At 38.2% G+C, this 27,335-nt stretch overlaps 3 protein-coding genes across 4 annotated transcripts; 1 reads left to right on the top strand and 2 right to left on the bottom strand.

Annotated features, from left to right (window-relative positions):
• Positions 1-29: 29 nt before the first annotated feature.
• LOC119996464 (leucine-rich repeat receptor-like tyrosine-protein kinase PXC3) lies at positions 30-3,360 on the bottom strand. The gene is made up of 2 exons (XM_038843107.1): positions 644-3,360; positions 30-549 (listed from the first exon to the last, which is right to left on the bottom strand). Exons 1-2 carry the CDS (start codon positions 3,171-3,173, stop codon positions 239-241), a joined length of 2,841 nt encoding a protein of 946 aa, XP_038699035.1. The 5' UTR covers positions 3,174-3,360; the 3' UTR covers positions 30-238.
• Positions 3,361-9,760: 6,400 nt separating this feature from the next.
• LOC119997570 (histidinol-phosphate aminotransferase, chloroplastic-like) lies at positions 9,761-14,628 on the top strand. 2 transcript variants are annotated; one of them, XM_038844688.1, is made up of 10 exons: positions 9,761-9,926; positions 10,020-10,255; positions 10,971-11,054; positions 11,205-11,359; positions 11,477-11,574; positions 11,733-11,841; positions 12,064-12,221; positions 13,390-13,532; positions 13,658-13,798; positions 14,342-14,628. In XM_038844688.1, the coding sequence occupies exons 1-10, from the start codon at positions 9,776-9,778 to the stop codon at positions 14,471-14,473; spliced, it is 1,407 nt and encodes a 468-aa protein (XP_038700616.1). In that variant the 5' UTR covers positions 9,761-9,775; the 3' UTR covers positions 14,474-14,628. The 2 variants fall into 2 exon arrangements, with proteins under 2 accessions (XP_038700616.1, XP_038700617.1); XM_038844689.1 differs by having other exon boundaries at positions 9,798-9,926; positions 10,025-10,255.
• Positions 14,629-14,818: 190 nt separating this feature from the next.
• On the bottom strand, positions 14,819-26,098 carry LOC119997571 (transcription factor GTE1-like). Its single transcript, XM_038844690.1, has 8 exons — positions 25,694-26,098; positions 25,316-25,531; positions 24,163-24,240; positions 16,784-17,008; positions 16,565-16,663; positions 16,244-16,302; positions 15,327-15,477; positions 14,819-15,214 (listed from the first exon to the last, which is right to left on the bottom strand). Exons 1-8 carry the CDS (start codon positions 25,859-25,861, stop codon positions 14,996-14,998), a joined length of 1,215 nt encoding a protein of 404 aa, XP_038700618.1. The 5' UTR covers positions 25,862-26,098; the 3' UTR covers positions 14,819-14,995.
• Positions 26,099-27,335: the final 1,237 nt, after the last annotated feature.

Below are 27,335 nucleotides of genomic sequence, written 5' to 3'. Positions count from 1 at the left end.
GAGAGACTATCTTTTCTCTTGCTGGAGAGTGATAAATTTAGCAATTTGCATTATTCATGGTTCTCCAGGTTCAAGTGCCAGAAGTGGAAAGGGAAAGAAAAAACTACTATAATTGCAGCAATCAATACTAGTGATATGTTATGTACATAATCTTTTTTGTAGTAAGAAAACTTCCCAAAACAAGTATTATATCTTCTACGGCAGGCGAATGAACTTATGTCTCCTAGGAATGGCTTTCTTATGCATTGAGGAGCATTCTCAGTACAGTTTTCATCTTTGGCCTCGCCTCCGGTGAGGGATTGACACAGTTACAGGCAATCCTGAGGACTGCAAGCATCTGACTTCTGATGGCATATGAAACTCTGCTTACTCTGAAATCAATGATTCGATCCCACTTGTCTTTCTGCATCGAGACCGAGTCCCTCAAGACCCATTTTGCCAATTCAGTTCCCTCGCTGACTGCAGGTTTTCCGGTCAGCAATTCTAGCAGAATAACACCGAAGCTATAGACATTCCCAGCCATCGTGACCCTCATTGTGTAAGCATATTCTGTCATTACAATACACGAAGATGAATTCAGACAAGTGCAATAATGCCAAAATACAAAATACTACGATGGGGTTATGAATATCTAGTTATGTACCTGGAGGAATGTAGCCAACAGAACCAGCAACTGTTGAGAGGCTGCCGGTGCTCTTCGAGGGATCAATGATCTTGCAGAGCTCAATGTCTCCAATTTGGGGCTCCATGACTGACTTGAGCATGATGTTTTTGCTGGAAAGGTCTAGGAGAAGAATGGGGCCAGATGAGTATTCATGCAGGAAAGCAAGACCTTGAGCTACTCCAACAGCGATACTGTAACGGCTCGTCCAGTCCAAAGCATTCCCCATGCTACCATGAAGAATGTCAAAGAGAGTACCCTTCTGAGCATATTCATAGAACAGGTATACACCATCTTCAGTCAATACATAGGCCAACGGAATCATCACATTTGACATGCTCAGCTTCCCCAACACTTCGAGCTCTTGCCTAAACCTATCATGGCTGCCCAATTGAAATATCTTGTCTGACCAGTTAATCTTCTTGACGGTGTAGCGTGTTCCCGAGGGCATGATGGCTTTGTAGTATGTGGCAAACCTCGTTTTCAGCTTGACGTTTAATGGATCAGCAACTGCTTCCATGGCTTTGGCAAAGTCGATGTTCGACCGGTGAATTCCATTTGCTGTCAACAGCTTGCCTTGGATGACCTGAGGTAGGGAAAGTTCTTCCCCTGTATGTACTTGCTCGTCGTCAACCTTGTAATAGCGTCGCAAGATTGATAGGACAATGAATGTGACAATCACAACAACAACAACACCAGCTGCAAATGCTGCAATAATTGGTACAACGACTGTATTTTTTTTTTTGGCTGATGTTGCTGGAGGGGATGCTGTGTTGTTAATAAGATCAGGGTTGCCACTTATGTTGAGAGCAACATGCTGTTGAAATTTGGGAACAACTCCAGAGAGCTTGTTGTTGGAAAGTGTCAACTGTGTCAGGGAGATCAATTGAGTTAGAACTGTTGGAATCTCACCTGTGAATCTGTTATTTGAAAGATCCAAAACTTCTAATGCTGTCAATGCTGAAAGCGTATCCGGAATGGATCCATTAAAGAGGTTACTGCTGAGGTTCAAAGCAATCTGCAGCGTCCGAGGCATCGTCGGAATCCTCCCACTTAACTGATTACTTCCTAGTTGTAGCTCCATCAGAGAATCCATGTTGACAATAGTGTCAGGTATTGAACCATTTAGATGGTTGGCTTGAAGATTTAGGCTGTTGAGAGCTCTCAATTGTGACACTGAAGAAGGTATTGAACCGGTGAGCGAATTCCAGCTGATATTCAGAATCAACAAACTCAGCAACTGGGTAATTTGAGTTGGGATTTCTCCAGTCAGATTGTTCTGTTCAAGTTTCATAACTTGAAGATTACTTAAATTACCCAGTTGTGCTGGCAAAGCACCTGTGAGGTTATTCTTGGCCAAGTTCAACAGCAACAATCTTCTGCAAAACCCCAACTGAGGTGGTATTGAACCGGTGAAGCTATTATTGTCCAGTTCTAAATACGTCAAATTCTGAAGCATCGTAAATGCTGATCCCTCAAATCGTCCAGTTAAAGCATTGCTTCCCAGTCTCAACCTGAACAAGCGTTGTGAGATATTTGCAGGTATTGATCCTTCTAACATGTTGTAAGACAAATCCACAACCTCCAAATTTGTTTGTGACAAAAGATCAGATGGAAGGGACCCATTTAACCTATTGTAACTGAGATCCAAATTCTTCAGATATCTTGTCAATCCAGCAGGAACTGAACCACCAAAACCGTTTTGATTTGCTGCAAAACGCGAAAGGTTCTGTATGTTTGAAAGGGTGGTTGGGATTTCCCCACTAAAATTGTTGGAAGAGAGAATCAACAACTCCAACTTGGAGAGCTCTCCAATTTCCACAGGAAGGGACCCTGAAAGCTGATTCATGGTAAAATCAATCCGGCTCAAGTTTTTATAATTTGCGATTTCTTTTGTGATGGTACCCTGGAAAGAATTCATGTTAAGCACAAGATGCTCCAGAGAGTGCATGGATTTTCCAATAGGTATTGCACCACTGAAATTATTGAAGCTAAGATTCAACCTTTTCAGACCAGATAGTCCATCCAACTGAGATTCTATACTTCCACCTAATTTATTATATGACAAGTCCAACACTTCCAACCCCAGAAAGCCAGGGAACGCAGGCAAAGAATGACTCAAACTGTTCTTACAAATATTCAACACCTTCAACCCATCAATCCCACCACAAATTGTGAAAATCTCATCAGAAATTGAGCTTAAATGGTTATTAGAGACATCAAGAGACTCCAGAGAATCAAGCTGACAAGCAACAGAAAGAAAATCAGGAGTTGAGAGACCAAACCCAGATAGAGAAAGTTGAGTTATGGAGGAGTTGGTGGGGTCGCATCCTACACCCTTCCATGAACATGGGTCAGGCTGCTTGGTTACATTCCATATGCTGCTGTTGCTGCTGTTGGCTAGTGACTCAGAAAGATTGATCATGGTAGTTCTCTGGTTTGGAGCCAATTGAGAAGACACAAAGGGGCATACCAAGAAGAAGAAAAACAAAAACAGAGCGTTTGTGCTCATTTTTGTGTGATAAATTGGTATAGCCTTCCTTCATAGCAGCCCATATAATGTTATATATTTGTTTCAGGTTCAAGGGGAAGAGAAGAAATGGCAGAGTTGACTGACTGTAAAGACTTTGACTGATTTCAGTTGGTGGAAAAAAAAGAAAGGTTCTCAACTTTTGTTGGTTTTTTCTTTGACGTATTTTTCATGGAAGAAGAAGTGAACAACCACCATTAAAGGCATAAACCACCCAAAGTCATTGGGCTGGGGCCCAGCTTGACCGGAGACTATGGCCTTGGTGGAAAAACGCGCTTCACGGCATGTTTGTCAATTCAACAATGAGTTAAATGACTCAATTGCCCTCCAAATGCTTTTTATTTTTGTTTATATATTAATGATTTCGTGAGAATTTGAGGGGGCAATAAAGTCTGTGTAAGCTTATACGGTAAAATATTTGATTTAAGACTATTTTCAAACAATAGGAGAACTCTTAACTCACGTTTTCTTGGATTGCTTTGAGTCCCAATTGTGGCCTTTCACATGGTTTTTTTAAAGAAAAGAAAGGTCAGAAGACTTAATTGTATTAGTCGAAAAATTAATATAGTGCCACATCATGTAGTGATTTTCCTTACCCAATGAGTAGACAAAATTCAACAAAACAAAACCCAACTAAACTCTCCCGATACAAATGAATAGTGGAGGTACTACACCATGGTATACACCCAACGTTGGAAATAAAACAAACAAAAAAACACAAAGCTTTAGTCTTCACACTAAGATATGATTAAACAATAAGCTTAGAATTTCAGATCCATATTTATTAGATTGAGTCAACATCCAAAACAAATTTGGCAATTTAAGTCAGCCTCCTCATAGATTTGGTTTGAACGTAGAGACAGATCTGGATATAGATCAAAAGGGTGATTTAACATCATCTTCATCATCATCAACTTTTCCGTCTGATATTGTCAATCGACAAATCCATAGAAAGAACACTCATAGAACTCAATTTATTCGGCAAGGATCCTAATGCTGCCCCAAAAGAAAGAGAGAAAAGAGATCTAAAAAGGGAGAAGCAAGAAAGGCGAGAGAATTACTTTATAAAATGTATTTTCTCTCCTTTGTTAGAGTTTTTCTCTCTCAACGTTGAGGATTTAGAAGCCTCTTCAACACAAAGGAGGATTGAGTTTACTAGGTAAACTTCATCATGAGCGTAATATCACTGTGGAGGTAATTTCAAACACTACGAAGAAGATTTGAAAGTTGCAGAAGCATCCAAACTTTAAAGAAGTGGATGACAATTTGTTCGTTATTGTGTTTGATAATGAAAGAGACAAACATAAGATCTTGGAGGGTCGTCCATGGCAATTTGACCGACATCTAGTAGTTTTACAAGAGTTGCAAAGTACAATGCCTTTGAAAGATAACCCGTTCGACGCAGATTCGTTCTTGGCGTAAGTTCACAATCTCTCGTTGGCGGCTATGATAGAAAGGATTGGTCGAATGATAGGCAACTCTATTGGCAAATGCATTGAGGTTGATACACAGAAAGATGATTTGGGGTGGGGTCGTTTCCTGCGCATCCATATACTGATTTCACTATACAAACCACCTCCAAGGGGGGAAAAGAATTGATCTCCCTGATAAGTCCATTAAAGATGGATTTTCGTATGAGTATCTTCCAAAATTTTGTTTCAAATGTGGTTGTGTCCTATATGATAAGGGTGGATGTTCGATCTTTTCATCAGGGCGAATGCATGATATAGATGCAAATAATGAGTATGGGAGTTGGATGAAAGCACCAATGTTTCAATGGCGACAGAGTGGAAAGAATGTTGATGAACATCGTAGCACAAATTCTAAATCCAGTGACTAGAGGAGCTCGGAGGGAGAAGATAAGAAAAGTAATGGTTCTTTTGGAAGTAAATCACAAGTCCCGATAAAAGAGGTAATTGAATTAGAGGAGTTATCCACAAATAATTATGGTAAATCAGTTAATGTGATTCGCCAATTATTAAGGAAACTACTGCTATTAATCATGAAGCTTTAATTTTAGAATCTCTAATTGATCAAAATCAAAAGTCCACGGATGAGCTGGCCAGCACAAAACGTTTTGAAAGATATGTATGATATGGAGGAGGCTCGTGTTGGACCCATTAGAGAATTACCTTACGCATACACGTTTGTTTTTGTCATGGAAAATAAAGGACAAAAAAGTACATGGAAAAGATGGGCTCATTCTGGGGGAGAATTGCAAATGACCATGGAGATGGAAGAAGATGGGGGAAGGGTCGAAGAAGAAAGACAAAAGAAAAATGGGGGAAGAGGGTTGTATGATTAAGAAGCAAAAAATTGATTTGGCAAAGGCTGGAACACAGTCCCGTCATAATCAATGAGTCTCCTAGCATGGAATTGTAAAGGGCTTGGGAACCAACCTACAATTCGCAAATTTGGCTGCTTGGTGAAGTTAAAGTAATCCAATATTTGTTTCTTAATTGAAACAAAGTTACACTCTTCTAAGATTGATTTTATTCGAAATAAGCTTAACTTTAAGCATGGTTTGACTGTTGATGTTAAGGGGGCAAAAGATAGTTTGATGTTTTTGTGGAAGGAGGAAGTGGATCTTTGTGTGGAGCCTTATTGTGAACGGTATATATATGTTTTGTTTAATGACAAACACGGTACTCCACAGTGGAAATTGACTTTTTTTATGGTCATCCTGAAACTTCATAGAGATAAAAGCATGGGAGTTGTTGCGTTAGCTATCTAAGTTGCCACCGAATCCTTGGCTTTATGCTGGAGATTTTAATGCCATCTCAAACTTTTCCAAAAAATTCGGTGGGAGTGATTGTAGTACATCAATGATTGAAGATTTTAATAGTGCTTTAATAGATTGTAATCTTCAAGATCTTGGGTTTAGAGGAAATATGTTCGCTTGGAGTAATAAGAGAAAAAATTTGGAGTCATTTATCAAGGAGCGTTTGGATCGCGCGGTGACAAATCCAGAGTGGGTGGAGAAATGGAATAGATATTATGTTGAATAATAACTACAGTTTCATCTTATCACAGTTGCATGTATGTGTGTTGGGATGGCAAGTTGTTGGATAAGGGAAAAACACCAAGATGGTTTTTCGATATAAACCAACCTTGGGAAGTACCAATAATTGTCGGAATTTTATTACGTAGAGATATGTCCAGAATGATGAGAGAAGGGATATACAACATGCTCTACAACACTTGAATAGGAAATTAAAATAATGTGGGCCTCAGTTGTAAAAGTGGGCAATTAATGACCGACAAAGACAAATGAGTTCAGCTATAATGCTAAAGAAGAAACTTGATAAGCTGGTGGACATGGAGTATCATGGTAATCAGGAAGAAATATCTCTAGTTTGTCATCAGATAAGCTGCATTTATGAAGAGGAAGAGAATGTGTTAAAGAATCAAATCAAGCAACATTGGTTGAAAACTGGTGATCAGAATTCTCCTTTTTTTCACAATAGCATGAACAACGTCAGCATTCAAAGTGTATTGATCAAATTCTAGATGAGGATGATTGTATGAGATAGTCGGATAATGCTATCAGTGGTGCTTTTTCATCAATATTTCTCTTGACTTTTCATAGCTAACTCACCCTAACATGATTTCTCTTTTATGAATTCATTATCATGGGTGGTTGATTCAGACATGAATGAACATTGGTGTCAAAGTGTTTCGAAGAAGGAAGTATGGAGTGCAATGCAAAATATAAGCTCTCAGAAAGCACCTGACTCAGATGGATTGTCAGCTGAATTTTTTAATTCTCCTTGGGACACTATGGGTGACTGTGTATTTGAGGCTGTAACCGATTTTCTGGAGACTGGGAGAATGGACTTAGAAATTAATAGTACCCTAATTGCTTTAGTACCTAAAAAGAAAGAAGTAGTTAGGGTAACAGAATATCCATCCATAAGTTTGTGTAATGTATCCTACAAAATTATTTCGAAAGTATTGGCCTCTCGACCAGGGATTGTTCTACCAAAAATTATGTAGGGGAACCGGTCAACTTTTATTAGTGGTAGGTTGATAATTGATTGTTGCGTATGAGGCGTTGCACGCTATGAGTCTTTTAGCATGTAGTAGAACAAATTATATGGTTGTGAAACTTGATATGAGCAAAGCTTACGACAGGGTGGAATGAAATTTTTTGAAGGAAGTTATGTTGCACATGGGATTCTATGAAAGATGGATTTAGTGGATTGTGTAATGTATTAGTTCGGTCACTTATCAAGTTCTTGTCAGTGGCTCTCATTCAGACATTATTTTCTCTACGAGAGGTATCCAGCAAGGTGACCCCTTTCACCTCTCCTTTTTTATCTTGTGTACAAAAACTCTTAGTAGCAACCTACAATTGGCCCATGATGCAAACCGGTTCAGGGAAATCCCCTTTGGTAGAGGACAATTAAGAGTTTCACATCTACTTTTTTCCAAATCTCCTATGAGTTGTCTTAGTCATAAGACTTCACAATTCCAAGAGTCATACCTCGATACTCACATTTTGTATGTAAACGAGAAACAATGTTTTGCTTCTTAATTCTTCTTAATTCTTTGTGTAACTAAATTTTAACCCACATAGGTAAAATAACATGATGTGGAATGACAATTTGTGCCCAACCTGTCCCACCCTAACCAGCGTGGATTTTTCCCGATCCGAGACTTGTGTGGGGCGGAGATGGGACAAAGAATCTCAACCTGCATGTGGGGCGGGGATGGGTCTGCCTCCTAACTCGAACTCGTCCTACTATACATGCATATATATATATATATATATAGAAAATAATTATATATGTAAGTATATACACACCCCACATGCGTAAGATAGTTTTTATTTTAGATCTTATTCTAATAGTAATGGTTATTTTAATACAACATATCAAATTATTATGTTTCTTCTAACAAAAAAGATTAAGTAACGTAGTTGGTATAAGCACTAATCATCTATGCAAGAGGACTTGAGTTCTATTCTTGATAAAAACATTTTAAAAAAATTCATAGGCATACTAATGGGGCAAGGCATATATAAAAGCAAGAGATTTTCGTGCGGGGCGGGGACCCGTAAGTTAAAACAGAACAGGGACGGGGGTTAAATGTTGCCCGACATGTGGGGTGGGGCAGAGTTGGGGCACACCCATGTAGGTGCGAGGCAGGGCAGCCATGATTCGCCCCCGCTCCGCCCCGTTGCCATGCCTAATTTGTATACACTTCAATATTATGATGATCAACATTCTTTGGAAACAAAATTTTTGAATCACAACATCCATGTTTGCACTGCAATTTGTTTATTCCTTTTACGTCATCAAACTCATCCCAAACCGCGGATCTCCTTCTCTTTCTTTTCTTATCAATTTCTAGACTTTCATCGTGTTCTTTATCTCCTCCTCCTTCAACTCCCTTATCATCTTCATTTTCCTCTTCCTCTTCCTCATGCTCTTGTTGTTGCTCTTGCTCTTGTGCCACATCCTTAGTCATAACCACGGGCTGAACTTCTGAGGTAATTGCACCATCAACTTCCATCCTAAAATGTCAATGTATGCATTTAAATATTAAGCACAACGCAACTTATGGGTGATCAAACATTGTATATAGTAAGATAGAGTTTGTCAAGTAAAAATTTTCTCATATCCAGTTAACAATCAAGGCAACTCAATGACACAAAACAAACTCAATCTTAGTAAAATAACCCAAAAAGATGCAAACCAATGATATCATTTCTTACAACTCAAAAAACATTCCATATAACAATAAACACATCAATGGTTCAACGCGAACGACAATCCCAGATAACATGCAAGAACCACTCAAACAGTGAACAATAAAAATCCAAACTAGTTCAAAAACACATAAAACAAGCTGAAAATAACTAAAATGAATAACTTTCTTAGTTGTTAATGTTGTTGAACCAATAATCCAAACACATTAGCATAGTTTACTGATTTGTATCAACAAAGAAAAATCCATACCAAGATAAAGTATCTCCTGAAGAATAAGTAATGTTTCTCAAGAATTCAATGCTCAAGTCTACCGATTTGTTGTATAAAAGACTCAATAGATATTGAAGTAAGCTTTTGTTTGATGTTATACTTCTACAAAAGACTCAATAGACTCTCGATCTCTCTGATATAATTTCTTTGTATAGGAGCAATTAACAAGGTCAGAGCCCATTGTAAGGGTAAAGAGATTAGGGATTTTGGGAATTGGGGCCTTCTTAAATGGGCTTAAGCAATGGGCAATCCATTTGGACTTTTGAATTAAATTGATCATATTAGTTTTGGGCTGATATATTAGATACAAATATAAATATAAATATAAATATATGTATATATATAAGCCTTAGGGCTTATGAGTCAGACTTCTCTAAGCTCGGGCTCAACCCTAAATCCCAAACGAGCTTAACATTAGGCCTGAGCTCGACCCTTTTATCTAGCAAACTGATCTCGGGCCGAGCCTAAATAGGGTCGTCCACAGGTGGCAATGGCACCGTCCATTTTCATCCCTACTATTCGCTATGGTCTTATGGTGAAAAAGAGGTAAACCATAAACCTATTGTAAAGGAAATTTAATTTAAATTGAGGGACCTAGATATGCTAATTTTACCTAAATTCTCTAAATTAGAAGATTCTTCAAGACTGTCCGTTTCAGGCTTTCTGCTTTCAAGGGTTTTAGAGTTTTCTGCGTCACTAAACAGAACTTCGCCGGCTCTCGTATCCGGTCAATTCCTCCTGCTCAAATTTGGTATGTCGTGTGTTTTTACGATGTTTTAATTTTGTGTTTGTGCAATGTATTTTGTTAACAATTTATTGATTTCTTTCTAATCTACATGTGCAGTGCAGGCATTAATGGGAGTCATTGGTATCTGTAATCCTTCTTCTTCGTTTTTGATCAAATCTAATAACAATCTTCACCAATCTTTGGTATCATTTGAAGGAAGAACGGTCATTTCCATGGCCTCTACCGTGCCTGTAGAACATGTTAATCATGATGAGCCCAAGTTAAAAGGAGACTCATTTATTCGATCCCATTTGAGAAAATTGTCTCCTTATCAGCCAATTTTGCCTTTTGAGGTGATTCATAAACCCCATTTGAGTTTCTGTTGGTTTTTTTTAATGATAGTTTGTTTTTCGTTTTATTGGTTGTGCATATTTTCTCTCTGATGGGTTTTGTCATTGACTGACTTGCTTTATGTTCGTTTTTCAATTGTTTGGCTAGCCTCTTCCATTTTATTTTTGACATGTACAAGTTTTAGTTCTAGTGAAGGGGATATGTTTTCTGGTTCTACTTTTATTTTCCAGTTTCTATTGTCGATTAGATTACCCATAGAGGTTTATGATGAACTTGTCTTGAGAATTGTTCTCCTGATCAAGTTTTCTCTTCCTGTGTGGTGATTATTTGATCAACTAGTTTGGTCAATCTGTTGACTTTTTATAATTTTTTCTTGATGGTGAATGATTCATTTCCAGCTTATAGTTACAATTTATGTCTGTTAGATTTCCAATATCAGTCTTCTATATTGGTCTGTAGAGTTCACTGATAATTTTACCATGGGAAGTTTACGTTCCTTAATGCTGATTCTGTTGCCTGTCTCTATGTTGTCCTTGATCTGTTTTTCTTAATTTTCTTCCAATACTCACTCAAAAAGGGGTAATGGAGATGCCATTAATGTAATATAAATATAAGTTGTGTAAACTCTGGATTAATGGTTTGGTTTACAGTCAGATGAATGTGGTTCTCTACTAGAGGTTTTGATATCTATTTGTATGAATATGTTCCTGACAATAGGTTCTGTCGGCACAACTTGGAAGGAAGCCTGAAGATATTGTCAAAATAGATGCTAATGAAAACCCATATGGTCCACCTCCAGAGGCAAGTCAAAGAAACCATTATATGTCTTTATTTCTATATAGTCAAGTTTCCATGGAATTTTAACTGCATTCTTAATTTGTTATTAAATTTTTTACGCAAAATACTAGTCTGTTGTGATATCAGGCCTCAATATTCTTTCTGCCTTTGTAGGTAAGTGAAGCTCTGGGGAAATTGAAGTTTCCCTACATATATCCTGATCCTGAAACCCGTCAGTTACGTGCTGCGCTTGCCAAAGATTCAGGCCTTGAAGCTGATTATATTCTTGTGGGATGTGGTGCTGATGAGCTCATTGATCTTATTATGCGGTTAGAAGTCGATATTTTTGTATCTACATAGTACTGATTGCTGCTGTATTGTCCACTACAATATTAGTGATTTGATTTCTTTTATCGTTTAAAATTCTATTTCATGTACCCCTACAGATGTGTGCTTGATCCTGGTGATAAGATTGTGGACTGCCCTCCAACTTTTTCGATGTATGAGTTTGATGCTGCAGTTAATGGTGCTCTTGTCATTAAAGGTAAGGATAAAGCTTCTTTAGGTTTTATGTTTTAATAATGATTTCCCTTGAAGTTTTCCTACTTCATATCTTGTCTTTTTGAATAGATATTCTGAAGTTTATTACCATTGTTAAATTTTCTGTTTTGGTGCTTCATCTTTATTCGTTATGTGCTGCAGTTCCAAGGAACCCCGACTTTAGCTTGAATGTGGGTGCTATTATTGATGCTGTAGAGCAAGAGAAACCCAAATGCATATTTTTGACATGTCCAAACAACCCAGATGGGAGGTAATCCTTAACTTCTCATGAATTTTTCATCTTATTATTTCAAATAATAAAATCTTGGTCTCTGATCCCATATTCTATTTAAGAATCATTGTCCTTCATCATCTCTGTTTTCAACTAAACAAACCTGGAAACATACAACTGATTTTGGCTTTGATAGTATCTTCTATACCAGTTGACTCCATTTTCATATAATGGAAGATCATCATACTTATTGTATTTCAGCATAATCAATGATGAAGAACTCTTGAAAATCCTTGCCTTGCCCATATTGGTTGTCCTGGATGAAGCATACATTGAGTTTTCTGGAGTTGAAAGTAGGATGAAATGGGTTAAGAAGCATGAGAACCTAATTGTTCTTCGGACTTTCAGCAAGAGAGCTGGTATTTCTTTAATTTTTCACTCACTCCAAATTACTCTAAATTACATAATTTTTTGAGCTTAAACCTCATATCTCTGAGGTCTTTCATTTCCACTATTTTTTTCCAATATGTTTTATTTCCTGTTTCGTATGTTGCATTCCACACAATTTATGTGCTGCCATGAATTGGTAGCACAATAATTTGATGGCATACGTCTTTGCACATTTCCTGTCCTGGAAAGAGGATTTTTAAGCCAGGTTCCAGGAACTCCTCCTAGGCATTAATTTCATCATTCACTGAGCATAATGAATGCTCTTATATGGTAAAAAAATTTTCCTGTTGTAATGTAACAATAATCTTTAAAAGCCTAGATGGTGCTTGATGTTATAAACTATTGACATTGCAGTTTTTAAAGAAGGGTTTTGGGGATAGTTACTTGTTTTAGTAGACAAAGATTAATTGCAAGATGCGCAATGTTGTCAGTAACCCTTTAGTTGTTTCATGTTGGGTCTCTCTCCCTCCCTCTCTCTGAAGCAATGGTTCATGAAGTGTGTCTTAAAATTGTGAAAATCTCAGTTCCAAAGGTTTTAGCTCTCAGTTTTTACGGTGTGTGTAGTATCAATAGGAAGTGCAATGGTAATGTTCATAATTTTAGACTGAGTAGCACAACACCATTTTGCTTCTTGATCCATTTTTGTCATCTTTCGTGAGCAATTAATTGCACAAATGAATTGCAAGATGCGCAGTGTTGTCAGTAACCTATAGTTGTTTCATGGTGGGTCTCTATCTCTCTCTCTCTTTTGAGTGGTGGTTCATGAAGTATGTCTAAAAATTGTGAAAATCTCAATTCCAAAGGTTTTAGGTCTCAGTTTTTATGGTGTGTGTAGTATCAATAGGAAGTCCTATGGTAATGCTCATAATTTTAGATTGAGTAGCACAACACCATTTTGTTTCTCGATTCATTTTTGGCATCTTTCGGGGGTGATTATTTGCATAAAGTTAGTGCTTAACACAGAACGTGATGAAGAGAGCTCAGAATATTGCTATTTGTTTATGGTTTATATTTTATAACTTCAATCCCTCTCTTCCACAACCTTTTTTTGTTCCTTTTGTCATTGGTTCCAGGGTTGGGGGATGCTCTCTTTCATGTGCTGCTAACATTCTTTGTTGTGAATGGACATTAATGCAGGTCTAGCCGGACTACGTGTGGGATATGGAGCATTTCCTTTGAGCATTATTGAGTTTCTTTGGAGAGCAAAACAACCATATAATGTCTCTGTTGCTGCTGAAGTTGCTGCATGTGCCGCATTGAGAAATCCCACTTATCTAGAGGTTATGCTCATGCTGTTATAGGTCTCATACCCTTTATTTTGATGGTTAAAGATTTTTATATGAAAGCATAAACTGCTATCCAGTGTCCTCAAACATAATATCTAATACTAGTGACCATCTAGCAGAAGGTGAAAGATGCTCTGTTACAAGAACGGAATAGGCTCTATAAGCTTCTAGAGGAAGTGCCATTTCTCAGCCCGTACCCAAGCCATTCTAATTTCATTCTTTGTAAAGTTGAATCTGGGATGGATGCTAAGAAGCTTAAGGTATGCACCTTTTTCTTGTTATAACACCAATTTAGTCATTACTCATGTTTCTGTTTATTTGGGATTTGGTTTATCTGCATGAGTTGTGGGAGAAAGGACCAAAAATCGTTGGTTCTACCCTTGGATGTTTTCCTCTCTCTCTCTCTCTCTCCCCCCCTCCCTCTCTTCTGAACATTTCCAAACATCAATGAAGCATTAAACCTATCTGCATACCCATTGTATAAGCCCAAAGTTTCTATTGAAAAAGAAAACCCAAAGTTGAAACTTCTCGTCTTGCTTTTTATGTAGCCTATAAATTTGAAGCATAACAGCTCATGAGGAATAACTATAAGTTCTTCCATATGAGCATTGGTTCATTCCATCTGTCATCTTGACTATTTCCCCCCTCCCCCCTAATTTCAGTCGGTTCATTCCGTCTGTCATCTTATATAACTTTTCCCCCTAATTTCAGTCGGTCGAAAACCAGCGATTCCTCTTCATGATAGATGACTTAAAAATTAACTGGAAACATAGAACTGATCAATATGGTTATGTACATTGCAGGAAGACCTTGCGAAAATGGGCGTGATAGTCCGTCATTACAATAGCAAGGAGCTGAAGGGTTACATTCGGGTATCCGTTGGGAAACCTGAACACACAGAAGCATTGATGAAGTGTCTCAAATGTATTGCTTGATTGTGGGATCTTTTCTGGAACAGACATAAAAATTGCTATTGAAATTTGAACTCAATGCACAACTTGCAAAGTGTTTTATCATTTTGTATCTGTTGATCAGACATTTTTATGTGCTGATAGTTAATTAATTGGAATTGATGTGCCGTTGATAATCACTACGCATAACAAGCTTATTTATCTTCATCTAGCATGGACGGCTGAGAAGGCGGTTTTGATTTTCCAAGCTCGATGCCAATATTATGCTTAATTTTCCTCAAATACACAACAGCAGCAGCATATCATTCATTGGAAACGATGGAGCCTTTAGAGCAACTCTTGGTGGCAACAACTGCAGTACCAGTCGAATTGTATCACAACTAATACCCAAATCAAGGGAAAGCCATGCTTCTGCTTGACAGAGAAACCTGCCTAGCTCATTTTTCTCAAAAACTTCATTAAATGTTCACCTACAAAACTTGCTCATATCAATTAGTATTACAACCAAACATACATCCTTAAGAGTCTAAGGTGATGTCAATATCATCAAGAGGTGGGCTTTTTACTCTTTTTCTTTGCAGTTTTGGCGATGGCATCACATACTTCTCTTTTCCTTTTATTGTTATTGGTGGTGTTATTATTAGTGGTTGCAGTGTTAGTTTTGTTGTTGTTGTTGTTGTTACCACCCTTGCCTGTATCGCTCTTTTCCTGAGCTTCGAGGGCATCCTTCACAAAGACCTTCAACCTCCGAAGTGTGGATTCACTCTGCATGAAGAGTCGTCAATGAATAACTCTCCTCTTATAAAACTGATTATAAAAATTTCTGAAAAAATAATATAAATAAAAAAATGTAATCTTTTAACAATTCAATCACAACCTGAGCATCAATGTCAAGGTCCACCTCTTCAGCTGTTGCTTGAAAGCCAGGGTTGCCCTGTGCAACGATCTCCAATGCTCTTCTTATATCTTCAGGAGGCAATCTAGTAAGAGCTGCCCCCAGCTTTCTTTTATCTTCAGTTGACATTTTTCTGCAACGGCATTTCTCAAGTTAGCTTTACCTGCCTCAGAACATCTTACCAATAAATCAAATTGCATATCTTTCAGAGTTGTGCATGCATACAATTATCACCGACTAGAAATATGTAAATATTGAATTAAGTTTCTTCCTTTTCGTCCTTTCCTTCTCCTTTTTTTTGCCCATTAGCTACAATCAATAATGAGTATAACCATTCTTTTTTTTTTCAAAAGCTAACAAAAGGCCATTCTTATTCCCAAATCGTAAAACACAGCTTCCAGTGCATTCCAGGTTAATGCCTTAATCCAAAATGCAGCAATTTTTGAATTAAACATCCTAGTGCCCATAAGGAAAAAGAGGGGAAATATGTAAAATATTGAAGAAAGTTCTTTTCGTCCCTTCCTTCCCTCCCTTTTTTTTTGGCCCATTAGCCACAATCAATAATGATCATTCTTGTTTTTTCAAAAGCAAAAAAAGGCTATTCTTATTCCCAAAATGCAAAACACAGCTTCCAGTGCGTTCCCAGTTAAAGCCTTAATCGGTTAATCCAAAATGCAGCATGTTTGAATTAAACATCCTAGTGCCCAAAAGGAAAGAGGAAAAAAAAAGAGACCAATTTACACAAAGCTTCACCAAATGGAGAACTATAAAAGATAGATGTACTGATGTGCCACCCTCCATGTCATTGAAAAATGTACACACACACTAACAAGCAGGTTATAATGTAACAAACTTAATGTGAAGTAAAAGTTATCCAGACAACAAGTTCCTGAACAAACCTGCACTTTTGAACAATTGTTTCTCTAAGTTCTCCTAGATGCATATCGAGCTCGTAAAGCTGAAAAATATTAGAATATTACATTCAAGGGTCACCAATCCAGCTCATCATAGAAAATAAAAGGTTACTCCTAATTTATTAACAAAAAAGGCTTGTACTTTAACTATAAGAAAAAATAGTGCTCGGACAGCAATAAAATATCTCAGTGAGCATACAAGTTTCAAGGTGCACAAAAATAAAAATAAAAATAAAAATAAAAATAAACAAAAAGAAAGGCTTTACTACATTTTTTTGTCCCTATATAGATCAAGTATAAGCATACCTCATCGCTTAAATCTCCAACCATCTTAGCATGAGCAGCCTCCTCAGTGAGTTGCATATCCAATTGAGCCTCTGCTTCCTCATCTTCCCGTCTTTTCTCCTACAGGTTGTTGGTTTGGAAATTGCAAAGTAAGATCATTTGACAACTGAATTTAGTAGAGGAGCCAGGCTACAGAACCATAGTATAATCATTGACCAGAATTACTAAATAGCTTGTTACCTCTTCTGTTACTTTTGGCAAAAGAATCAGCCACTTCTCCTCAAACTTTCCAAGCAAGGTTTTGGTCATTACATGAACATCACTTTTTGCATCATTGTATTTCATTGCATTTTTGAAAACCAATCTGACATCAGCACACATCTCCCGGACATTCTTATATCCAGTACCATCTCTAGCCTCCATTAGATTTTTTATTGTACTGAAGTCCATGGGCTTGTCAATAACCTAGTACAAATTAAATATCGGAAATGAAGGGCAATACATGGTGACTAGCTATGATCAGCAAAACTCCAGTTACCGCCTCAAGTAAAAATGGCAAGAACGTAAACTACAAATTCAAATTACAACATTTCGCAAAGTGTGCATACTAAAAACAAGTTCCAGCATCCATTTAAATTGAGCTAAATTCAATGCAGATATACCATGTGACCCTACCAAAAAATATCATGTATAAAGTAAAATCATATATCACAACATATGGACACATGTGTAGATGCGGATGTGTAGCATTTGTTGTTTATTTTTCTTGTAACAGCATATTCAGCTATTTCTCACATATGAAGTTTTCAAATGCAATGCTATAGGGAAGTAGTTACTGGGAAATAGTTATCATAAGTCAATGCCAGGCATAGTTCTAAAGGAAGAAATATTCAATCAGTTACTGACAAGTTAATAGGCCACCGATTCTATTTTTTATTTGCCATGCAAATAAGGAACAGTTCTTGCACTTGAGATGTTTGCTGCTTTTCTTCAAACCGGTTAGCAGTTTGAAGGTTAATCTCGGAAAAGAGTGAATAATTTCCAATGAGGAAGTCTTTGTCCGGTATTCTGGTTTGGAAAGTCTACCATGTGCCAACACCCCAATTTAGGCATTCGGCCTTCCCCTAGGAGCTAATGTCAATGAAACAAAAATTTAAGACACAGTGGCTGTTAGATTTGAAAAGAGGCTAGTAGGGTGGAAAATAAGCCATCTTCCAAAAAGGAGGTAGACTAGTTACTCAAGGACTCTCTCCAACCTTACAGAGTACAAGTGTACAACATCTCTTTTTTCTCTGTGCCCACTTTCGTAGCTTGTTAATTGGAAGAAAAACAAATAGATTCCAACAGGAAACGCTGCAACATGGCAAAAGTTTACTTAGTAAATTGTGAATTAACTAAGAGCACTGGGTGGTCTAGAAATGGTTTTGGAGGTTCACTAACAAAGAGGACAGCCTTTGGAAACTAATTTTGAAAGCTAAATATGGTCTGGAAGATATGTTTGGTACCTCCTTGGTGCACTTAATCTTTATTTAAATTCTTTTTCCTACTCAGTATATATACATATATATATGGACTGGATTGGAAGATGGAGGATGGATCACTAAAGCTAGAAATGAAGCATATGGAGTAGGGGTTTCGAGAAAATTTGGTGACTTTGGGAAAATCTCTGGCAAGATAAATGGTGTTGCTATGCGTCTCTTAAATAATAATTTCCAGAAATCTTTTACCAAAAACAAAGAAGCAAGGTGAAGGACAAGTGAACCACCTGTCCATTTCTGGCAGTGGGGTTTCTTAGAATTTATCTTTCATTAAATGCCACGGATTGGGAAACTGGAGAAATTCTATAATTATATTCAAGAATATACCAACATGAGCCAAGTAGCAGTTCAGAAGATAAAGTGAAGTGTAGAGGAATACACCCTAATTATATTGGCTTAGACGGTGGAAAGCGGAACTTTCCTAGGAAACAATTCTGGAAATCTAAGGCACCAAGGAAGATTGTTTACTTTAAGGGGGAGACGGAAATAGGAAGAGCTTTCACCATAGAAAACCTTCAGAACCGCGGCCTCCATATGGCAGTGGGAGACCTTCGTGAAAAGAAAACAAGACTCTGAACTGGTGATCGTGCATTGTAATTGGATTCACACCATCTGGAATTTTGTTTCTCTATTATTAGCATTATTGGGTCACTGCCAAGTCTGTGGAAGTTGACTTAAAAGCCTGGGATTGCAGGAGGAACACAAACAGTAATAAGAAATCATCCCTTTTTTGGTAAGTGAAAAAGGGGGATGATTCCTCTACTTTCTTAGCATGATCTTCTGGATCACATGGAAATCGAGGAACAATAGTCTTTGAGGTGTGAAAACTCCCATTGATGTTATCAACTATCAAGGACAGACGGTTGTAAGATCTTTCTACGTGGTTTTGCCCACATCCTTTTTAGATGAATGTCAACTCCTTGATGAACTACATATGATCTCTAGTAAATTATCTTTGTGCTTTGTGCTGGGTCTGCACCCCCTTAGTGCCCCTTTCATGATTTTTTAAAGTAATGGACTAACAATAACATGTGAAGGCAAATCCAAACATTTCAAACAGTATATGCAGCAAATTGAAAGATACAATACAGTGAAAAAATAGCCAAATGATAAGATACCCTCTTCTCTATTGAACAACCAGACTCAATAGGAAGAACTTTACGGAACAGAGAAACCCTAAAACTGAAATTGAGGAAATTTTCTTGATTCCGATAAACAAAGGCAAACGAAGTTACATATACTCCATCGCAAACCATCCTTAGAAACTACACAAACAACTAACCAAAACACAGCCCAAGACTAGGCCCAAACTCTAGTTAGAGCCCAATGGGCTTCCTAACATTCCCGGGTCCTTGGAAGAACAATCTTGTCCCCAAGATTGTGTGTGGGGAAACAGGTCAAACACCCTTGAAGCCTCTTCCCAGGTCGCATCCTCCACTGGAAGTCCTACCCATTGAACCAAAAGTTCCAGTTTATCCCTTCCTCTGTGTTTAACCCAACTTTGCGCCAGAAAACTCGAAGGTTGGAGTTGAAGCTCTCTTTCTTCATCAAACTTTGAAAGCTCTTTCGTGTGAATAACTTTCTTGCCAATAACCTTTTTGAGCCAGGAGACATGAAATACTGGATGCACCTCGGATCCCTCAGGTAGTTTAAGTTTATACACCACCATTCCGATTTTTTTTACAACTTCATAGGGCCCATAATACCTGGGAGACAATTTCATGTTAACATGCCTTTGCACAGTTTGCTGTCTATATGGCTGGAACTTCAAAAAAACCCAATCTCCTACTTCAAAACTCCGTTCTGATGTTTATCTGTAAGTTGTTTCATCCTATTACGGGACTCTGTCAAATTAAACTTCAACCGTCGCAGCAGTTGATCTCTACACTTCAGTTCACCAGCCACAGCCTCTACTTTAGTTGTCCCATGTTCATAAGCTAACAAAGTAGGAGGAGGTTTTCCATAACTTCATATGGGGTCATCTTGGTGCCACTGTGGTAGGAAGTATTGAACCAATATTCAGCCCACGCCAACCAGCGGATCCACTTCTTAGGATATTGCCCCTAGAAACATCGTAGATAAGTCTCAAGACAACGGTTCACTACCTCCGATTGTCCATCGGTTTGTGGGTGATATCCCGAACACAAATTCAACTGAGTACCTTGTAAACTGAATAACTCGGACCAGAACTTACTCACAAACACCTTATCTCTGTCACTGACGATAGACTTAGGCACCCCATGAAGCTTGATAACTGTGTCAATAAAGACCTGTGCCACTGATACAGCAGTAAAAGGGTGTTTTAAGGCAGCAAAGTGTGCACCCTTAGATAGCCTATCAACCACCACCATTATGACCGTATACCCCTGCGAACTAGGTAGTCCTTCAATAAAATCCATGGTAAGTTCAGACCAGATTTCCTCTGGCACAGGCAGAGGTTGTAGCAACCCAGGAGAACTTATGGTTTCATACTTCTGTCTTTGACAAGTGTCACATTCAGCAATATAATTTCTTACAAAGGTGCGCACACTCGGCCAGTAGAAAATTCGAAGAACCTTTTGAATAGTTTTATTGTATCCCTCATGACCAGCTGGAGGACTATCGTGTAACTCATACAATAACTTCTGCCTCCAAGGAGAATGAGGGCTAGGAACCAACCGACCATTGTACCTCAAAAGCCCTCCCTCTACAGAGTAGTTCTTTTCTAAAACAATGAGTGTGGCAATTTCTTCTTCATTTCGAGCACCCAGGGGTCCTCTGCCAGATCACTCTTCAACTCCTCCAACCACTTAGGTTCTACAAAAGATAAGGCACTTACAGTACCTTGAGATCCCTCTCTGCGAGACAACGCATCGGCAACATAATTTTCGACTCCCCGACGATAGACAACCTCAAAATCATACCCCATGAGCTTTGTTATCCATTTTTGTTGTAGAGGAGTGTGAGCTCTAGACCCCAACAAATGCTTAATGCTCTCATGGTCAGTTTTAATGATGAACTTGTGCCCAATTAAATACGAACGCCACTTATTTACGGCAAACACCACCGCAAGTAGCTCCTTTTCATATGTAGACAACTCCAAATGCTTGGGAGCCAACTGTTTGCTAGCAAACGCAATAGGTCTAGCACCTTGAGTTAACACAGCACCCAACCCAAACCCACTAGCATCTGTTTCCAGAATGAAAGGTTTAGTAAAATACGGTGATATCAATACCAAAGTGTTACTCATTGTGCCTTTCAAGATATTAAACGCATCTTCAGCTTCACTCGACCATCTAAAACTTCCTTTCTTCAACAGAGCAGTAAAGGGGCACTAATTTTTCCATAATCCTTAACAAAGTTGCGGTAATAGCCCGTCAAACCAAGGAAGCTACGTAAAGCTGTTAAGGAAGTTGGGGAAGGCCAGTATATCATACTCTGAATTATAGTTGGATCCGCTGCCACTCCTTCTGCTGTTATTACATGACCCAAGTAGTATACCCGTGTCACTCCAAAACTGCACTTGGAGGCCTTCACAAATAAATGATGTTCCTGTAATTTCGAAAACACTAACTCCAAGTGTTGTAATTGTTGCTCCATAGAAGAGCTATATATTAGTATATCATCTAGGAAAACAACCACAAATTGTCTAAGATAGGGTTGAAATACAACATTCATGAGTTGTTGAAATATACCCGGGGCATTGGTTAATCCAAAGGGCATTACCAAAAACTCAAAAATGGCCATCGTGAGTTCGAAACACTGTTTTAGGAATGTCTGCGTCATCAACTCTGACTTGATGGTACCACGCTCGAAGGTCTAACTTGGAAAAAATAGAGGCACCATGGAGTTCATCTAGTAATTCATCAATAACCGGAATTGGGTATTTATCCTTGACAGTCACGTTATTAAGAGCTCGATAATCCACACATAACCGTCACGTCCCATCTTTCTTTCGAACTAAAAGAGCTGGCGAGGAAAAAGGAATGCTAGAGGGACGTATTGTACGAGCCGACACTAACCGTTCAATTTCTACCTTCTGAAAATGAGCATATCGATATGGCCGAACTTCACTGGAGAACTCCCTGGCAACATGGGAATTTTGTGATTCATTGCCCGTAGGGGTGGCAGCCCTATAGGTTCATCAAATATGGTATGGTAGCGTTGAATAACAGCAGAAATTGCAGGTTCAGTAATTTATTTTAACTCCCTGAACTCCACTTCGCAATCAAACACGGCAGTTAGCAATAAAGGAGTCACCACGAACCCCAAAGGTTCTGATCCCTTTAAAAGTCTCTCCATACGTTGGGCTTCTATTACCTTAATAGGTTTTGAATTTATACCAATGATCAACACTTCCATACCTTCAGACACAAATCTCATTTGTAGTTCATCAAAGTCCCATAGCACTTTCCCCACAGTCTTCAACCAAGCCATTCCCAGTATTGCATCACAACCTCCCAGCTTCAGAATGAAGAAATCAACCTTACCCTAGTATTGCTGAATTCGCACTGGAACTGCTGAACAGAATCTTGAGCTTTGCATACTTCCCCCATTTGCAATTTTAACCTCCATATCCGCACAATTTTCTAACGCACATCCAGCCTTTGCCACCAAATGAGGATGTAGGAAATTATGTGTGCTCTCGGAGTCAATTAGAGCCGTGAATGGTTGATTCTTGACATATAAAGTGACTCTCATCGTTTGTGGAGTAGTGGAACCCCCTAAAGCTGCAAGGGAAATTTGGAGTGCTTCTGGCACACAAGTTTCGGACAATTCCTTCAGAGGTGTTAAGGGCTCTCGACCCTCCTTATCTATCAACTCAATTTCTGCTACACTCTCCTATAACAAAAACAGCGTCTTCTGTTTGCATTTATGCCCCACGACCCATTTCTCATCACAGTTGTAACAAAGCTGCTCCTTCTTCCTTTCCGCCATCTCCGTAGGAGTCAACAATTTAATTGGTGGTACCGCAGTTGAAGTCTTCCTTTCTCGGAACTTGGAATTAGAACTCACAGTGAACTTCGACGCCCCTGTCTTACCCCGTCTCAAATTCAGCCTGTCCTCCATCAACCTAGCCAATCCCATCGCCGATACTAGCTAGAAGGTCGCAAAACCTTAACTTCCATGCAAATTTCATCAATCAATCCACCCACAAAGCAGCTCACCAAAAAGGACTCAGGTAAACCCTCCATCATATTGGCATATTTCTCAAATTCCCTCTGAAATTCTTTCACTGTGCCGGTTTGCCGCAACTTAGCCAAAATTTCAGCATAATCCTCAAACTGGCTCGGCCCAAAGCGTGTTGAAATAGCATAAGCAAAATGCTTCCAACTTGTCCAAACGACAGTTTTGTTCATCCATTTGAACCATTGTAGTGCCTCTCCCCGGATGTAAAAGGATGAGAAACGTATTCGTAGCTCTACAGAAGTTTGATTGAGGTCAAAGAACTATTCGGGCAATAGACCCAATCAGACGGATCACCGCCATAAACCTTTGGAAAGTCCATTCGAGTTCCCTTCAGAAGTATGCCCATCTCCACATGACGATTCAGCTCCGCTGGAGATGTTCTTGAGTCTCTATCTTGTATATTCGCCTTCTGCTTAACCTCTATCTCCTCAAGTATCACGTGTGTGCTGCCTGAAATTCCACCTAACTTGGCACCCAGACCCGCCACCAACTCGACTATCCTTTGCATCTGCTGCTCCGTCTTCTGCAACCGTAAATCGAACTGTTGCTCCAGAGTTTGGAACTTTTGTTCCGTCTTCTCCATCACCTTGACTAGCTCTTTTTCCATGACTTCTTTCTATTTTCGAGTTAGAACCATACGCAGCCCTAACCTGTCTTCGACACCAAGTGATAAGATACCCTCTTCTCTATTGAACAACCAGACTCAATAGGAAGAACTTTACGGAACAGAGAAACCCTAAAACTGAAATTGAGGAAATTTTCTTGATTCCGATAAGCAAAGGCAAACGAAGTTACATATACTACATCGCAAACCATCCTTAGAAACTACACAAACAGCTAACCAAAACACAGCCCAAGACTAGGCTCAAACTCTAGTTAGAGCCCAATGGGCTTCCTAACACCAAACTTTACCTGATAGTAGTCGTGTAAACCGAGACCTTCAACATCTACAGGCTGCATAAAGGGCCACGCCCACTTGTGCATCAAGAGCTGAAAGCAAAGACATACACATTAGGATTTAGGCATAAATGCGGGCACTCTTTCTCTCTTAACCTCCAGCATCCATGGACCCAAGACAGATTTTAAAAATGATGGCTGACCATAAGCACCATTTTTGGTGAAGAAAAAAAAGAATTAAACTCAGGTTCATAGTAGCTGAAATATCAGCAGTTGGAAGAATAATTAAAAGGCAAAATAATATAATAGCAACTTACATGAGTACACCTGATTGTAGATTTAAAAAAAAAAAAAGAGAGGACAACAGATATTTGCATTCCAACCCTATCAACTTCACTGAGCATTCTAATCGTTTGGCCAATCAATATTTCATTCATATTTTTTCTCATAATGCGGATGCATTATAGTTTATCACAACTTAGCACAAAAGCCTGACTGTTGTATTAGTTAGAGAAATTTTTGAAATTTTTACATAAAAGGTAATGAAGAAAAATGACTGTTGCATTAGTCAGAGAAATATTTGCCATTTTTACACAAAAGCTATGAAGAAAAATGGAAATACAAATTTAATAATTCTCATAGAACTTCCACTATTCAACGATATACCATTTTTTTGGGTAACGCTATAGACACCATACAAACTTGCCCTTTGGACATCTGATATGGACCTAAATTCACATATATACAATTTGCCAGCATAATTTACTGCACATTTTATCAAATGACCAAGAGTTATAAAGTTTGATATCAAGATTTATTAAAGAGGACAGTATGCTAGTCAATTATCTGAAGTTGTACAAAGCACACATTTTACAGCAAGTCAATAGTTTAATTAGAGTAGAAGGAATTTAATCACAGAAACCGAGAAAGACATACACACACAGATTATGCTTTGTACAAGAAACATGATAAGGCATCCAGATTTCAAAATGAATAAAATAGAGGAGCTTCGTTTTTGGAATAAGAAAGTATTTCACGTAAAAGATTTTCAAGAAAGATGAACAAAGATCACACATGTCCAGATATCACTGAACTATATTATACAAGTTATCAAGGAAAAAGATAAATCAAAGAATCAAACAAATGGTTGCAAAACATTAGATATTACTTGATGCAAGATTACGCCAAATTGCAATATAAGCTCTTGCATTCTCTTTGCACCAGCCGCTTCCCTATTTGTTGCATCTTGCTGCTGTTTCTTTATGCTTGGGACATGTCTATCCTTATCCTTATCCTTCAAAGTTGAATTACCTTTCGAAGCCGTTGGTTGTTTCTTAATCATATTAGAATAAAATTGTTCCACCTCAATCACTCTTTGCTCAAGCTAGGTGTGGAGGCAATTAAAATCACCGATAGTCATGTTATATAACAATAAAAAATATTGAAATTTGAAAGAATCCTTGAATGCTCCAAACTTGAATACAACACAATAGAATCAAAACTAATAACTAGGAGCTTCAGTTCACTAATACATCATAAATCTTACCTCATCAACCTTCTGGAAAATCCCGTCCACACGATACCTAAAGCTGTCATCTGGGGAATTACCTTCCATATTTGTGATTCCAACAGTCCCCATGACTGGAAGTGATTCACTGGATCTTTGCATCTCACAGATAGTAGGGTATAAAAACATGGAATCACAAAGGATCATAATAATTCATCAAAAAAATACATGTTTAATCTTTGAACTACTACAATGAAATGTCTAACTGAATAGAAGCATTAAAGCACTTTGTCGTTTGGCCTAAACTGCTAAATAGAATGACTCAAAATAATTGCTTAAATAAAATATAGAAAACCCTGAAAAATAGAATTTAATCGCATAGCAGAGTCAAACTAAAGTTGAGGTAAATAACCAATCTTCTCGGAAAAAAAAATTGACAGGGAATTGAACCTGTAGAGAGCTTTGATGACGGAAGCTTTGGAGAAACACAGAGTAGACGGAGGACTCTGCTTTGGAAGTTTCAGAGCAGAAGGGAGCGTAGGGTTTTGAGCTAGTGGAAATGCCTTGCGTCACAGTTTTGGGATTGGAAAGCAGGTGAGTCAAGGTTTGGGAATTTTTTTAAATCTTGGCCCGTTAAAGAAATTCAAGACTAGGATTTGTGAGCCAGAAAACAAAGAGACGTCTTAATTTGATTCCATAGATTATGTCTTTTAGAGGTCGTTAATTTGATTCCATAGATTTATTCTCATGTGCTTGCATGACACGAATGGTTTGCAATCTTAGAGGAATCAACTCCTATCGGGCTATCTTAATAGTGCCTTTTGGAGATCTTTAATTTGATTCTCTAGATTTATTCTCATGTGTTTACACGAAAACCAATGGTTTGTGAATTATTGTGCGAATTTAATAATTTTTTCGATGACTTTGCTCCAAAGGATCTAATATGGTGAATCTAAGATATTTTATTTTCGTAGACAAACAATCAAAACGGGTTTGGTCACTGAAAGATTAGGCATTTTTCAATTTGGTCACCCAAAGTTCAATTGTTTCAAGATGGTCACTTGAAGTTTTTTTTTGTTTCAAGATGGTCACTCGATCAGAATTCTCACATTTCGATCAGTCAAAGTGTTTACATGGCGCATTGACCATTAACTACTTTGCTTGTGTGGCTTGACACTTGCCAAATGGAAAATAAGTATTCAAAAAAATCACAAATGCAAAAATCAAAACAAAAATAAAGATCTGAAATGTAACTATTTAAATAAAAAAATTACCAACGGAAAAAGCTTATGGATTATCCTTTCAAACCCACATATCTATTCATATCCTTCTAAACCCATATACTGAAAACCTCCACCACCACCACAAGAGTCTTCTTTTACTACTTCGGCCTCAAGAGCTTCAGTCCTTTTAGATACATAGGGAATCAGATCTTCTATGGAACCCCAACCGTCACTCCACAAGCTATCCCCTCGTCGTTATTATTCCTGGAACCCCAATTTCACCGAAAGGAAATTAGATCTTCGATACCTACATCACCAGCTACCCGATCAGAACAAGGAAGAGAGAGAAATTGGGGAAGAACAAAAAAGTGTGGTTGTTGCAGATCTGGTTTTATATTCCACGTAAGCAAATAAGTTGATCGAAATTCTCAAAATCTGCCCGAGTGTGTAGTTTGGAG

This window comes from Tripterygium wilfordii, chromosome 4 (genome assembly GCF_013401445.1).
Source record: "Tripterygium wilfordii isolate XIE 37 chromosome 4, ASM1340144v1, whole genome shotgun sequence".
NCBI classification, from domain to species: Eukaryota; Viridiplantae; Streptophyta; class Magnoliopsida; order Celastrales; family Celastraceae; genus Tripterygium; species Tripterygium wilfordii.
The sequence above is the reverse complement of the archived record's forward strand: the minus strand, read 5'-3'. Positions and strand labels throughout refer to the sequence as shown.

What these genes read in the sequence shown, in the direction of transcription:
- LOC119997571 (XM_038844690.1), bottom strand. Translation starts at nt 25,861, where the DNA reads ATGATCCTTTGTGATTCCATGTTTTTATACCCTACTATCTGTGAGATG. An exon ending in TTTTCCAGAAGGTTGATGAG is followed by an intron (nt 25,532 to 25,693) that starts GTAAGATTTATG and finishes CTCCACACCTAG; the next exon opens with CTTGAGCAAAGAGTGATTGA. An exon ending in ACCTTGACATTGATGCTCAG is followed by an intron (nt 15,215 to 15,326) that starts GTTGTGATTGAA and finishes CTCTTCATGCAG; the next exon opens with AGTGAATCCACACTTCGGAG.
- LOC119997570 (XM_038844688.1), top strand. Translation starts at nt 9,776, where the DNA reads ATGCTAATTTTACCTAAATTCTCTAAATTAGAAGATTCTTCAAGACTG. An exon ending in CATATGGTCCACCTCCAGAG is followed by an intron (nt 11,055 to 11,204) that starts GCAAGTCAAAGA and finishes CTGCCTTTGTAG; the next exon opens with GTAAGTGAAGCTCTGGGGAA. An exon ending in GACTTTCAGCAAGAGAGCTG is followed by an intron (nt 12,222 to 13,389) that starts GTATTTCTTTAA and finishes ACATTAATGCAG; the next exon opens with GTCTAGCCGGACTACGTGTG.
- LOC119996464 (XM_038843107.1), bottom strand. Translation starts at nt 3,173, where the DNA reads ATGAGCACAAACGCTCTGTTTTTGTTTTTCTTCTTCTTGGTATGCCCC. An exon ending in TGTTGGCTACATTCCTCCAG is followed by an intron (nt 550 to 643) that starts GTACATAACTAG and finishes TTGTAATGACAG; the next exon opens with AATATGCTTACACAATGAGG.